The 13,872-nt window shown below is 38.8% G+C and overlaps 1 protein-coding gene across 1 annotated transcript in view; it reads left to right on the top strand.

The window, feature by feature from the left end:
• Positions 1–10,387, top strand: part of EHHADH (enoyl-CoA hydratase and 3-hydroxyacyl CoA dehydrogenase) — a 42,843-nt gene extending 32,456 nt beyond the window's left edge. Inside the window, exons 6-7 of the mRNA XM_020286583.2 lie at positions 5,563–5,904; positions 7,730–10,387. Of these exons, the coding sequence (XP_020142172.2) occupies positions 5,563–5,904; positions 7,730–8,991 (1,604 nt within the window). The 3' untranslated portion in view covers positions 8,992–10,387. The remainder of the gene's footprint in view (positions 1–5,562; positions 5,905–7,729) is intronic.
• Positions 10,388–13,872: the final 3,485 nt, after the last annotated feature.

Consider the following 13,872-nt stretch of genomic DNA (forward strand, 5'->3'; position numbering starts at 1 on the left):
TCAGCCTCCCAGAGTGCTAGGATTACAGGCATGAGCCACCACGCCTGGCCTACATGTCCATTTTTAAAACACATGTAAAATTTTTGTTTCCTTTTCCCATTTGTAAAAGCATTCCATTAAGTCCACCTGTTCTCATCCCCACTGCTCAAATGTTGACTTGAAAAAATAACAAAAGGAAAAGATTAAGAACACTTCTTTAGTTTCCACATTCCATATAGGAAAGGAGGAAGAAAAGGGAATTTCCAGTGGTCAGTGTTCCAATCAGTACTTTCGGAATCGATTATGGGCAGCAGGACAGTATAGGAGGTTAACATATCTAAAAATGTGATTTGAGAAGAAGCTGCAAATTTCTCTACAAACTCAACACTGTATCCTGGCGAGTTGACTGTGGAAGTTAATTAGCTTTATGCATCTTAATATGGAGCCTCCCAGACTGCTGCAGTATAGTGGATTTAGCAGCACAATGCAGAATTTCTTGGCCAAAACAGATTGCTTTGCCTAAACTAGGGAGGGGAAGGTATCGTAAAGTGCTATTTATTTGCATTTGCGTGTGGCTAGCAGCCTGCTTGTTCCCAAACTGAGTTAAGAACTTCTTATTCCCGTGTGCATGTTTCTGGCATCAAGCTGAAAGTGTGTGCAGTTACTCAAAGACCAAGAGACTACGGGCTCTCTGCCCCACCTTTCCCAGCAGTGATGGGCACAGGGGACATCCATCAACTCAGGACCTTCATGCTCTGTTTTTGCATCTGTAACAAACGTCAGTCCTGTTCCTATGGCTGAGCTAGGCTGTGTTAGCCGTTTTTGGTCTGTTTGTTCATTTGAACTTTGTCGCTTTTAAAAAATCTTAGTGGTTTTATTTATCTTTCTCTTCATTTTATCTTTTCCGCTTTGTAATTTATTTTTACTCTCTGTGAACATTTATATGAACGTGCTTCAAAAGAGCTGAGTGACCCTGTCTTGCATAGGAGGCCGAAGCACATGTCTGCAATGAGCTTCCCTTTTGCTTGCTGTACAAGTTCTGCGGGTGACCCCCCTGAAGCCTGTTGATCTGCAGTTGTTCTGTCTGTCCTTTGCAGAGTGTCTATAGATGGCCACCACTTATTATTTGTCAGGGTCAGAGAAGAGAGAATCCTTTATGTCTGAGAACACGATTTCTGTGAACTGCATGTTTAGTCTCTCTTTAGCCTAGGCAGAGAAAATCTCCTCCTATCAGTTTAGCAGAAGGAAGAAGGGAAAATCATCACATCCTTTTCTTCCTTCAGAAGCATGATTCACTTATGTTTTATCAAAGCTTGAACATATTTCTGCCTTAGAATACCTCATAGAATTAAGAAAAACAATGTGAGTGGGTCAAGAAAAGAATTCAATTATGAGTATATTTCAATCACTAAGAGTTCCTCTCCTCCCCATTTTCCTGATCAGCTAATGCTGATGCTGACAGTCACCTGTCTTATTATGTAGGTACAGCCGAGTGACTTGGAAACTACCAAGTGTAGAAGAAATATATTTTGAAAACAACTGTACCTGTAGACCCAAAGGGGAAATTCTGAGTATGTTATATAGTAATAAACAGGAGTTGTAAGAAAATCACATCCTTAGTTACAGCTGCAGCAAGAGAGAGAGGAAATCGAGCAGGGAAAAACCACCTAAGATTGTGCCCTGATCTCAAACTCTCCAGTGGATGTCCTTAGTGTGGCCCTGTGGCTGGCCTGGACAAGTGCCTAAGCAGCTCCCAGCATGCCCACATGTAGTCTGAGAGGTCTGCTGTGTCCCCAGGTTGGTAGAATTATGCTGATCAGAAATAATTACTGCACACCATTAAGCAGGCTTTTCTTTTCTTCTCAGTTTTGCTCTTTCCTCTCTCTTTTTCACCACTCTTCTTTTCTTTTCCATCTCTGGTCTAAGACAAAGTTGCCAGGAATTGCATCTGTCCTTGATGCACTGGCGGACAAAACTCTCTGCCTTTGGACCTCCCAGAGGCTAGACATCAAAATTAACTGTTGAATTTGTCAAAAATAGTTATGCCCCACCATAGGGGCCTGGTTGATTTCAAGGTATGGCACAGGCACCTGAACTTCTTCACCTCTTCAAATAAATCTGATGTGTACTATGGAATGGAGAATTAGCCCCAGTAATGGTGAGAACAATGGTAGTATCCAAGGACAAAGACCCAGCTCTGTGATATCCCAAGCCCTTCTGCACCCTGTTGCACGTCATAGATTGCACTGGCCACCACACCGACAGCTCAGCCCTCTTTCCTCATCCACTTGCTCTTCCACACACTTGTCCCCTCTCTCATCTCCCCACTGCCCCTTCTTGTCTTCCTTTTAGGCCACCAGTGAATTAATTAAATGAGCTGTAAACCCTGGAAGGGTTCTCATTCTTCTCTGTTGAGCTTGCTTTCCCATAAATTGAGGGTTGGGCTAACTCACTGGATAATTGAGCAAGCAATTGGTGGGCTGTTGGGTATAGTTCATGTTTTCCCAAAGTAGCAGGGTGAACAGGGACCACATGCTGCTAACTACTGTATTTCTGACTTTTCCTGAATCCTATTCTTAACATCATATGGAAAATCATTAATTTAGAAACTCATTGTTTTCAACTCTATTAAATAATCAAGCATTAAGGAAATATTAAGGAAATATTCTCATATCTTAGGTTAAAAAAAGAGGTTGAGATTATATAATGCCTCCCAGATATACTTCCATGTGCACATGATTTCATCCAAACCTTACTCACTCTTCCTTGGACATGCCTTAACACACCAGTGCCAGATGGGCTGACATTTGTATGTGTTTTTATAGTGAAACTGCTTTATAGGTAGCTTTTCTATCTGAATAACTAAGATGTACATTTTTAACATAATGGTTTATTCTTGACTACATGGTAGTAATTTTTAGAAAACGTTTCTAGTATAGCTGAAGTTCTGGTAACTAATTTGTTATACATTTGTTCTTTAATGCAAACTTTAGAATCATTCTGTTGCATTATTTAAAACAAATAGAACCATAAGCGTTCTTATTAGAATTTCATATACAATACATATGGAAAATATTTGTATTTTTATGCTGTTAAATATTTATATCCAGAAGCATGGGGCTGTCTCTCTATTAAGGTCTTATTTTAATAAAATATATTTATCTTCTGAAAGGTCTTATACCTTTCTTGATAAATTCATTTCTAGATATGTTTTAACAGCTTTAATGAGGCATGATTTGCCTTATAGAGTTATGCAGCCATCTCATAAATCAATTTTTTTTTTGTTTGAAACAGAGTGTCACTCCATTGCCTGTGCTAGAGTGCCATGGCGTCAGCCTAGCTCACAGCAACCTCAAACTCCTGGGCTCAAGCAATCCTTTTGCCTCAGCCTCCCGAGTAGCTGGGACTACAGGCATGTGCCACCATGCCCAGCTAATTTTTTCTATATATTTTTAGTTGGCCAATTAATTTCTTTCTATTTTTTTAGTAGAGACGGGGGTCTCGCTCTTGCTCTTGGTTTCGAACTCGTGACCTTGAGCAATCCACCCGCCTTGGACTCCCAGAGTGCTAGGATTACAGGCGTGAGCCACCGCACTTGGCACCATAAATCAATTTTAAAACTTGTCCACCCTCACAAAAAAATTCCTTCATGCCCATTACATATCCTCAACCCTATAGATTTGCCCTTTTATTGACATTTAATTTAAATGGCATCGTACAATATGTAATCTTTTGCATCTGGCTTCTTTTAGTTAGCATAATTTTTTGAGGCTCATCTGTGTTGTACCATGTGTCAGTAGCTTGCTCCTTTTTGTTGCTGAATAGTATTCTATTGTATAGCTTTACCACATTTCCTTTCTTTCTCTTTTGGGGAGGACGGTCTGGCTCTGTCGCCTTGGGTAAAGTGCAGTGGCATCATTGTAGCTCATTGCAACCTCAAACTCCTGGGCTCAAGTGATCCTCCTGCCTCAGCCTCCTGAGTAGCTGGGACTACAGGTGCATTTTTATATTTTGAGTAGAGATGGAGTCTCGCTTTTGCTCAGGCTGGTTTCAAACTCCTGAAGTCAAGCAATCCTCCTGCCTCAGCCTCCCAGAGTGCTAGGATTATAGGTGTGAGCCACTGAGCCTGGCCCAGCTTAGCAGTTTAAATAACACAATTTTATTATCTCACAGTTCTGTGGCCTAGAAGCCTGGTAGAGGTTTCACTGGGCTACAAGTCAAGTGTCAGCTACTGTGCTCTTTTCTGGAGGCTCTAGGGGAGAATCTGCCTCCTGCTCACTTGGGTTGTTGGCAGAATTCGGTACTTTGTATTGTAGGACCAACGTCTTCACGTTCTTTTTGTTTGTAAACTGAGGGCTGGTCCTAGCTTCTAGAGGCCATTCCATTCCTTGGTTCTTGGCCCCCTTTTCCCACATTCAAAGCTACATCATCACCAACAGGTCAAGTCCTTTGCATATTGCATCTCTCTAACCCTTCTTCATTGTCAAATCTCTCTCACCACAGTTGGGAAAAGTACTACACTTTTAAGGACTCGTATGATTAGATTGGGCCCACCCAGATAACACAAGGTAATCTCCCCATCTCAAGGTCTTTAACCTTAAAAATCACACCTATAAAACCCCTTTACCATGCGAGGTAACATAGTCACAGGTTCCGGGGATTAGGGTGTGGACATTTCGGGGGCCCATTATTCTGCTTAGCACACAGCATTTTCTCCCAGTGTATGGCTTGTCATTTCATTTCCTTAATGGTATCCTCTGATGTACAAAATTCTTTAATTTTTATGCAGTCCAGTTTTTTCTTTTTTTTCTTTTGTAGATCAAGCTTTTGGTGTTGTGTCTAAGAACACTTTGCCTAACCCAAGGTCATGAAGATTTTTCTATATTTTCTTCTAGATTTTTATAGTCTTAGTTCTTCAGTTTACATTTATGAGCCATTTTGAGTTAATTTTTATATATGGTGCTAGGTAAGGATCTAAGTGTTTTGTTTTGTTTTGTTTTGTTTGGACATTCAATATTATCCCAGCACCATTTGTTGAAAAGATTCTCCTTTCCCCCATTGGATTGTTTGGCGCCTGTGTTGAAAACTTATTGGCTATAATTTTAAAGATTTACTTATGAACTCTGAGTTATCTTCCATTGATATGTACTCCTGTCCTTGCATCAGTATCACATTGTCTTCTTGTCTAGGTATTTTAAAGTTTTTGGTACTATTAGGAATGGAGTTAAGATTATTTTAAATCTAAAATATTAATTCATAACTGTTTTCCTTAGACTCATCAACAGATTAATATTTAACTTATTATAAAATTGTCTTGGCCTTGGAATAAAAAGAAAATGCAACTTTTAGACCCAAATTAGGTAACTTAATGTTGTTTTGAATCAATTAAATTCTATCTTCTTGGACTAAGTTGCAAGGATGTCAGATTTTGATATTAGTGTTACATTAAATATTTTGATGAATAGTATTTAATTTTGTGCTCTGAATTTGAACAGATTATTGTTGTGCTGTTATTATTATACATTCATATTCCCTTTGTATAAGTGACATTTCCAAAGCTCTGATTTTTCTTATTCTTTTCAGATCAACCTCTAGAATCCCGTAGACTCTGCAACAAGGCAGTTCAGAGCTTGCCCAACATGGACACCATTTTCAGTGAGGCCATCTTGAGGATGCGGAAGCAGCACCCTGGGTGCCTTGCTCAAGAGGCTTGTGTCCGTGCCATCCAGGCCTCTGTGCAGTATCCCTATGAAGAAGGCATCAAGAAGGAGGAGGAGCTGTTTATGTACCTTCAGAAATCAGGGCAGGCTAGAGCCCTGCAATATGCTTTCTTTGCTGAAAGGGAGGTAAATAAGTGGTCAACTCCCTCCGGAGCATCCTGGAAAACAGCATCGGCAAGGCCCATCTCCTCAGTTGGTGTTCTTGGTGAGAGTGTGGGGTAGTTAATGGAATTCTCCAAATCTGCCCATGTACCATTTGCTTAGGACCACCAGGTGCCAGGCCCCATGCCAAGCAGAGTGATTATGTTAGCTAAGTTAATTTCCACCCCAGCCCATGAATAAAGAATTTTACATGAAGAGACACTAGCATTCTCAACAGTGAGCTCAACACAAGTGGTGTGAGTCTGACCCAGCTAGGTCTATCTGACTCTAGATTCTGCATGTTTTTTGCTCATCCCCACCTCTTCCCTGCATGAATCTCTCATTCCTGGATTTCCCAGCAATGACTATTGTTTGTACCACATTTCAAAGCATGGCCTATCACTTTGTAACTAGGTATTTGGAGTAAAGTCCATCTTTCTGGTCCCTGGATCCATTCACTTCTCCTAGTTCAAAACCACTATCCTCAAATCCAGCTGAGCCCTGAAACCATGGCTTCTCAACTCCCCCCACTGGAACTTTTCCAAACAAAATGTCTTCTTTCCTTAGAAGATAACTCCCTGATTGGTTTCTTTGGGCCACTTTCCTAAGTTCAATTGCTCTTACTTAGTCTTGGCTCAAGAATGGACTTTGGTGGATTTTAAATCTCTGAAGTGATAAGCAAAATGTTCTATGCACCAGCTTAAGGATAATAATCTTGGGAGAAGGCCTATAGTTTACTAAAAGCATCAACTTATTTAACCATCACCCAGATCTCTAGCACCAACCCAACTTGGAGGCAAAGAGTTCCCCCCACATTTTCTCAGTCTGTTTGTTGTCTCAATCAAACTGTGGTATAAAAGAATATGTTTTTTTTTTAAGGAAGTGTAGAAATAGCATGACAAATAACTAACTAAGGTTAGCGCTTACATTCAGGTCTACGATCCATTTTGAGTTAGTTTTTGTATATGGTGTGAGGTAAGGATCCAACTTTATTCTTTTACATGTGGATATCAAGTTATCCCAGCATCATTTGTTGAAAAGACTGTTCTTTTCCCACTGAATGGTCTTGGCACCCTTGTTCAAAACCAATTGTCCAAAAGTGTATGGGTCTATTCCATTGATCTATATGTTTATCCTTATACCAGTACTACACTGTCTTGAATACTGTAGTTTTGTCATAAGTTTTAAAATTGGGAAGAGTGAATTCTCCAACTTTGTTCTCCTTTTTAATACTATTTTGGCTCTTCTGGGTTCCTTGTAATTCTATATGAATTTTAGGATCAGTTTAATTAATTTTAGGATCAATTAACAAATTTCTGCAAAAAACCAGCTGGGATTTTATAGGGATTGTGTTAGTTCTGCAGATCAATTCAAATAGTATTGCCACCTTAACAATATTAAGTCATCTGATCCATCAACACTGGATGTCTTTCCATTTATTTAGGGCTTCTTTAATTTCTATTAACAATGTTTTGTAGTTTTTAGTGTACAAGTCCTCCTATTCTTTGTTAAATTTATTCCTAAGTGTATTATTCTTTTTTGATGCTATTGTAAGTAGAATTGTTTTCTTAATTTTATATTCAGATTGTTCATTGCTACTATATAGAAATATTAATACAATTGATTTTTGTATATTGATTGTGTTTCTGACAACCTTGTTCAACTTGCTTATTAGCTCAAATAGCTTTTGTCTGTGTGACTCCTAATTTTTATATCCTCTGGAGCATTTAACAGAATAGCTAGTCTTAATTAGTACTCAATCCATGTGCATTGCTTGATTCAATCTCTTTAAATGCCACAGTGTCACAGAAGCCTTCTATCCAGTGAGTAATTATCCAGTTCCCAATACCATTAAATCATTTTTTTTCTCCTTTACTCTTTATCTTCAGGCTTGGGAACAATGGGCCGAGGCATTGTCATTGCTTTTGCGAAGGCCAAGATCCCTGTGATTGCTGTAGAATCAGATAAAAAGCAGCTGGAAACTGCGGACAAGATAATAACCTCCATCTTGGAAAAGGAAGCATCCAAAATGCAGCAGAGTGGCCACTTTTGGTCAGGACCAAAACCTAGGTTAACTTCATCTATGCAGGAGCTTGGTAGTGTAGATTTAGTCATTGAAGCAGTGTTTGAGGAAATGAACCTCAAGAAGCGCGTCTTTGCAGAACTGTCAGCCGTGTGCAAGCCAGAAGCTTTTCTGTGCACCAATACTTCAGCCCTGGACGTTGACGAGATTGCTTCTTCCACCAGTCGTCCTCACTTGGTCATTGGCACCCACTTCTTCTCACCAGCTCATGTCATGAAGTTGTTAGAGGTTATTCCCAGTCTATACTCTTCCCCTACTACAATTGCCACTGTTATGAGCTTAGCAAAGAAGATTAAAAAGATTGGAGTAGTTGTAGGCAACTGTCATGGGTTTGTGGGGAATCGAATGTTGAATCCTTATTACAATCAGACGTATTTCTTACTAGAAGAAGGCAGTAAGCCAGAGGAAATAGATCAGGTGCTGGAAGAATTTGGTTTCAAAATGGGGCCTTTTAGAGTATCCGACCTTGCTGGGTTGGATGTGGGCTGGAAATCTCGAAAGGGACAAGGTCTTACTGGACCTACATTGCCTCCAGAAACTCCTGCCCGAAAGCGGGGCAATAGTAGATATTGCCCAATTCCTGATATGCTCTGCGAATTAGGACGATTTGGCCAAAAGACAGGTAAGGGTTGGTATCAATATGACAAGCCACTGGGTAGGATTCACAAACCTGATCCCTGGCTTTCCAAATATCTGTCACAATACAGAGAAACCTATCACATTGAATCACGTATCATTAGCCGGGATGAGATCCTTGAGCGCTGCTTGTATTCACTTATCAATGAAGCATTCCGTATCTTGGGAGAAGGTATAGCTACTAGCCCAGAGCACATTGATGTTATCTATTTACATGGGTATGGATGGCCAAGGCACAGGGGTGGGCCCATGTTCTACGCTTCCACAGTTGGGTTGCCAACAGTTCTAGAGAAGTTACAGAAGTATTTCAGGCAGAATCCTGATATTCCCCAATTGAAGCCCAGTGACTATCTAAAAAAACTGGCTGCCCAGGGAAACCCTCCTCTGAAAGAATGGAAAAGCTTGGCAGGGCCCCCCAGCAGTAAATTGTGATTTGTCCTTTCAGGAAATTAAATACAAAAATCTAAAATAAGCTTGCTCTGAAACCCAAGCAAAAGAAATAATCAGTTGGCTAAACCTCTTCTTTGAGTCTTCTGTCCGATGACTCTGATGGGTCAAATCTTGAGGAATATGCTTCCTATGCCTCTGAGTCTGTCCCTATCAGATCAATTCAATGAATAAACTTGTGTGAATATAATACCAGAATAGCTGATGAGAGATCCTCAGGAATAATATGTCAATTAATGAAGGATAAATGCAGCTAAGTTATTAATTCATTTTGATTCCTTTCAACCTCACATACATAGTATTGATTGGAAATCTTATGAATCATAATACATTCAACAAACATTAAAGTGTCAGGCAAAACACAAGTGGGAAGTGGTGAGGGAACCAAGTACTTCAGACCAGAATGGAGAACTCAGGGTAGCTTGGCAAGTCATGCTCCACATGTCACTTCTGTCTAAGGCCCAGTCACATGTGTACAGCCGTGCTTGCTGCTTGTAAGATGGTCATTTCCCCAAGACTAGGGGATATCCACAACCTGGTCTTTATGGTCTTTTCTATACATGAAGAAGTAACAGAAAGTAGTAAGTTGTTAGCTTAGTATAAGAAGGGATCTTAGGGAACATCTAACCTTCTAGGATTTCTTAATTCTGTGATAGAGTAATGATGCCAATTTCCCTGTCATGACATGTCTTTGTGATGTTGTATATGGAAATGGTTGAGTCATGAACAATCTAAAATTATTACAAAACAAATTTTGTATAATTTTGTTATAGGAGTTCTTCTCTTTTACTTTTTGCTTTGTGTAGTTAAAAATTAAGGGGTGGGTCAACACAAAAACCTGTACACAAATTCTGTATAGCAGAGTTATTCATAATAGCCCAAAACTAGAAATAATCCAAATACCTATTAGCTGATAAATGGATAAACATAATGTGGTGTATCCATACAATGAACTCTTATTCAGCCATAAAAAATAAAGTACTGATACATGCTATAACATGACGAACCTATAAAACATTACACTAAGTGAAAGAAGCCAGTCACAAAAGGCCACATATTGTATGGACATGTATACAAAATGTCCAGAACGGGCAAATCTCTAGAGACAGAAAGTACATTAGTGGTTGCCTAAGGCTAGACTTATTGGGAAGTGGGGAAGGGGAAGTGACTGCTAATGGGTACAGGATTTCTTTTTGGGTTGGTAAAACGGTCTAAAATTATTGTGGTGATGGTTGCATAACTGAATATATGAAAAACCATTAAGCTGTATCCTTTAAATGGGGGAAATATATGGCATTTGAATTATATCTCAAAGTTGTTAAATAAATGGGGTTGAAGTTGTTATCCTTTGGTGTGGTGTAAATAAACTGTCTCCACAATATTTTCACCTGTGGACCAAAGAAAATTACAAAAAGTTCTGATGGAGAAATCTTAAATGAACAGAGTATAAGTTTTCCAATGTAAAAAAGCAAAACAAACATACAAAAAAAAATTCAAAAGTCTGCCTTGAATTGTAGTTCAACTTAGAATAATTTTTGAGATATATACTACTGAATTTTATATAATTTGGTTTGTGAAATTAAAGACATCAATGGAGAAGATTCCTGAAAGTAGTAACTTTGTCTCCAAGGTGACTTATTTTCAAATTAATGTAAAAATAAAAAAACACATTATTCCTCAAACCTTGAATAGATTTTATTTCTAGTTCTTAAAACTTATTTTCATTCTACAGTAGCCTCTAGATTGAGGTTTAGAAACTGCAGGGCCTATCAATAGATTTTACGAATCAACCCTTGAAGTGTTATGATAAAAGTTTATACTATGTATCTGAGTATATTTCTACATTTCTTGGAAGAGGTATTATACCTTCTTATTCCCCAAAGTGTCATGAGTCAATAAAGGCTAAGGACCAACATTATACATAGAAAATGGAAAGAAGAATTATGAGTTCATTTTTTATTTTATATCAAATGAAGCAAAACTAATTCTAATTTACTGGGTCCTACCTATAATAGTAGTTAATATGATGAAACCTTTAAGGATATTCTTAAAAATACACTTACTTAAAAGGCTGATTTTATTGTTGTTAATTTTAAAACCATATATATTTTTTAAAAACTTCTCAATGACAGTCTAAAAAATGTGCTTTAATGGTAATTGACTCTGATGAGAACTATATATTGGAAACACCCTTGAAGCTTTGCCATAATACTCCAGCTTTAAAGATGAGACTAATGATATTCTTTAAATCAGTAAAGCCACGGTGCAGCTGCAGTTGCTATCTAGTCATTCATTTCCAGTAGGAGCAGGTGTGCATGAGAGATAACGTGAGGGATCCTAAATTCCCCTGATTAATGATGTTACAGAATTATTTATGCAAATCATAATTGACTGCACTGTAGGAACGCGACATTTCTAGGGTCTTAGATTTGTCTTTAAAACAGACACCTAGAAATCAGAAATATTGAGGGCTCACTGGATTATCTGACCACTGGTAGGGATGGGGAACCTGTGGCCTTTGAGGTCCTTAAGTGTGGCCTTTTGACTGAATCCAAATTTTACAGAGCAAATCCTTTTATCAAAAGGGGTGCAGCAGAAAAAGACGAAGCTTTTCTTGCCTGCTTTGGTGCTTAAAAAAGAACAATCTTGAAATGAGAAAGTGGCAGGTTCCCCACCCCTGCGCGGCAGTCAATGCCATCTGCTTATCTTGACAGCTTATACATATTTTGAGATTCACAGAGAAGTGACACTGCTTCCAGGTAGGACAGAAGCAACATGAAACTCCAGGGGAAACCATCCGCACCATGCACCAAGGGGTTGTCATCCACATAGAAATAATGTGAATGGGACCCCCTAGAGTTGTACAGACCCAGTATTGTTCCCAAAACACTCTGTGTAGCAGTTTCATGCCAAAAACTCTTCTTCTGTACATTGCTGTCTCTTTCTAAATAAAAGTTGACAAAAGTGGAGAGAAATTCTCCATTTATATTAGTTCTCCAATGGGACCAAATTTTAAGGAAATGATTACATTTGGTTCTTTTTAGTATTTTTTTTTTTTTTTGGTAGCATCCTGAGAAAGTGGATTATGAGAGAGATGAACAGAGTTTTTCATTTTTGGCCAAAAAATGTCAGGGCATTTCAATTGAAATATTTATTTGCTTTCTTTCACCCAACTTAAAGTAGCCTGCCAGAATGAGTTTCTGAAAGCATCTTACAAGATGACATGAGCAGAGCTGATGCAATCTATCTTGTGCACATTTTTACTGTACTTACGGTTATCCCACTTTCTCCAAGAGGACATAGGAACAGTTGCTAAATCTAGCCATCATGTCATGTCCCTAGGTTAGGGCAAAACCTTCTCCATCAAAATCATAAATGCACTTGGATTTCCAAAGCTGGCCAAGGCCTGAAGAATTGTTGACTTGTAAATTTTGGCAGGGACTGTTGGCTGTTCCCCAAAGTTTCTCTTCTTCTGTAGTAATAAATGTTTCAACTTTTAGCTGAGCATGTAGATGCCTAGAATATACAATAAATTGCATCACGTTGTGGACAGGTGACTAAATTCTAAACAATGGGATGTGTCAGTGGGATTGTCATGTGGCAGCATCTGGGTACCTGCCTTAATGATCAGAGGATGTGCGTCCTTTGCCCATTTCTTTTTTGTCCCTTCCTCCACCTTGCTGCCTGAAACACAGGTATGAGGACTGGAGTTCCACCCACTGTGCTAGGTGATGAAAACAAAGGCCATGCTCTAGAATGAAGAGCTTTGGTCCCTGAGAACCTCTTGGAGCAGCGTGGCCACTCTACTTCCAACAGTCATTTATATGGGAGAACAATCAACTCCTATCATGGGGAAATTGATGTTTTTGTTGGTGGAGTAATTTTAATTACTCACAGCTGACACTAATGTGAACTAATGCAGGTGGAGTTCAAGAATTACTGGAGTTTTTTGTTTTGTTTTTATTTTCTTGATGCTACAGGTAATTCTGATACACAGGCAGAATTTCTTGTTTTTTAAAAAAAATTTTTTGCCAGTCTGATGTGTTTTTCAACTTGATGTTGAATTACCCAGAATTTTTTCTGTTGTGTTCCACATATAATTGTTGTAGGCAGATGAAGATGCCTACTAAGAACTTTAGAATAGGGCTTTAAATTGACATTTAGTAGGAAATAGTCTCACAAGCCTACTTGAACCTCAGATTGATTGCTACTCAATTAGAGACAAAACAGCGCTCGCAAAGAAAATATGTATTATCACAAGGAGAGATGGTCAACAATGGCACAAAGGAAAAGAGAAATCTGAAAAGCTGTACCTTTCAGCACTAAATCTGGAATACACATACCTTCTGCTCATTAGATGAGAGATCCCCAGAATGGGGTGCCTCTCCCAAGGGGTGTAAAAGACAATCCACAGAGGTGCAGGCAGAAAATATTAGAACCGCTATTGCTATTTATTTTTGTTTACAACATAAGAAATTGATCTTGATTAATACTTTCTCCCCTGTTGTATGCTGTTGTCCTCACCAGGTTGCATCTCAGGCAGCCATACGCCAGGAATGAGGTCTCTCGAGGGAAGAAGGTAAGTTCCAAAATGCAGAGGTTGACAGTAGCATTCTTCCTCTTTCATTTGCTTTCTGCATATGGAGAAATATCACAGATGATGTGGATATTCAGGCTAAATTATGTAATTTAATTAAATTAACCCTCACAAAAGATTCCTTGAAAGAAAGCACTCTTAAAAAGATGTCTTGAAAGAAAACACAATTGAAGATAAATAATGCAAGCAAAGGTGAACAAGAAAATGGCAGAGCTAGTCGTTCTCGTATAATCAGCTTTTTGTCACCTGTATTACAAGGTAGAATGATT

This window comes from Microcebus murinus, chromosome 1 (genome assembly GCF_040939455.1).
Source record: "Microcebus murinus isolate Inina chromosome 1, M.murinus_Inina_mat1.0, whole genome shotgun sequence".
Classification (NCBI taxonomy): Eukaryota; Metazoa; Chordata; class Mammalia; order Primates; family Cheirogaleidae; genus Microcebus; species Microcebus murinus.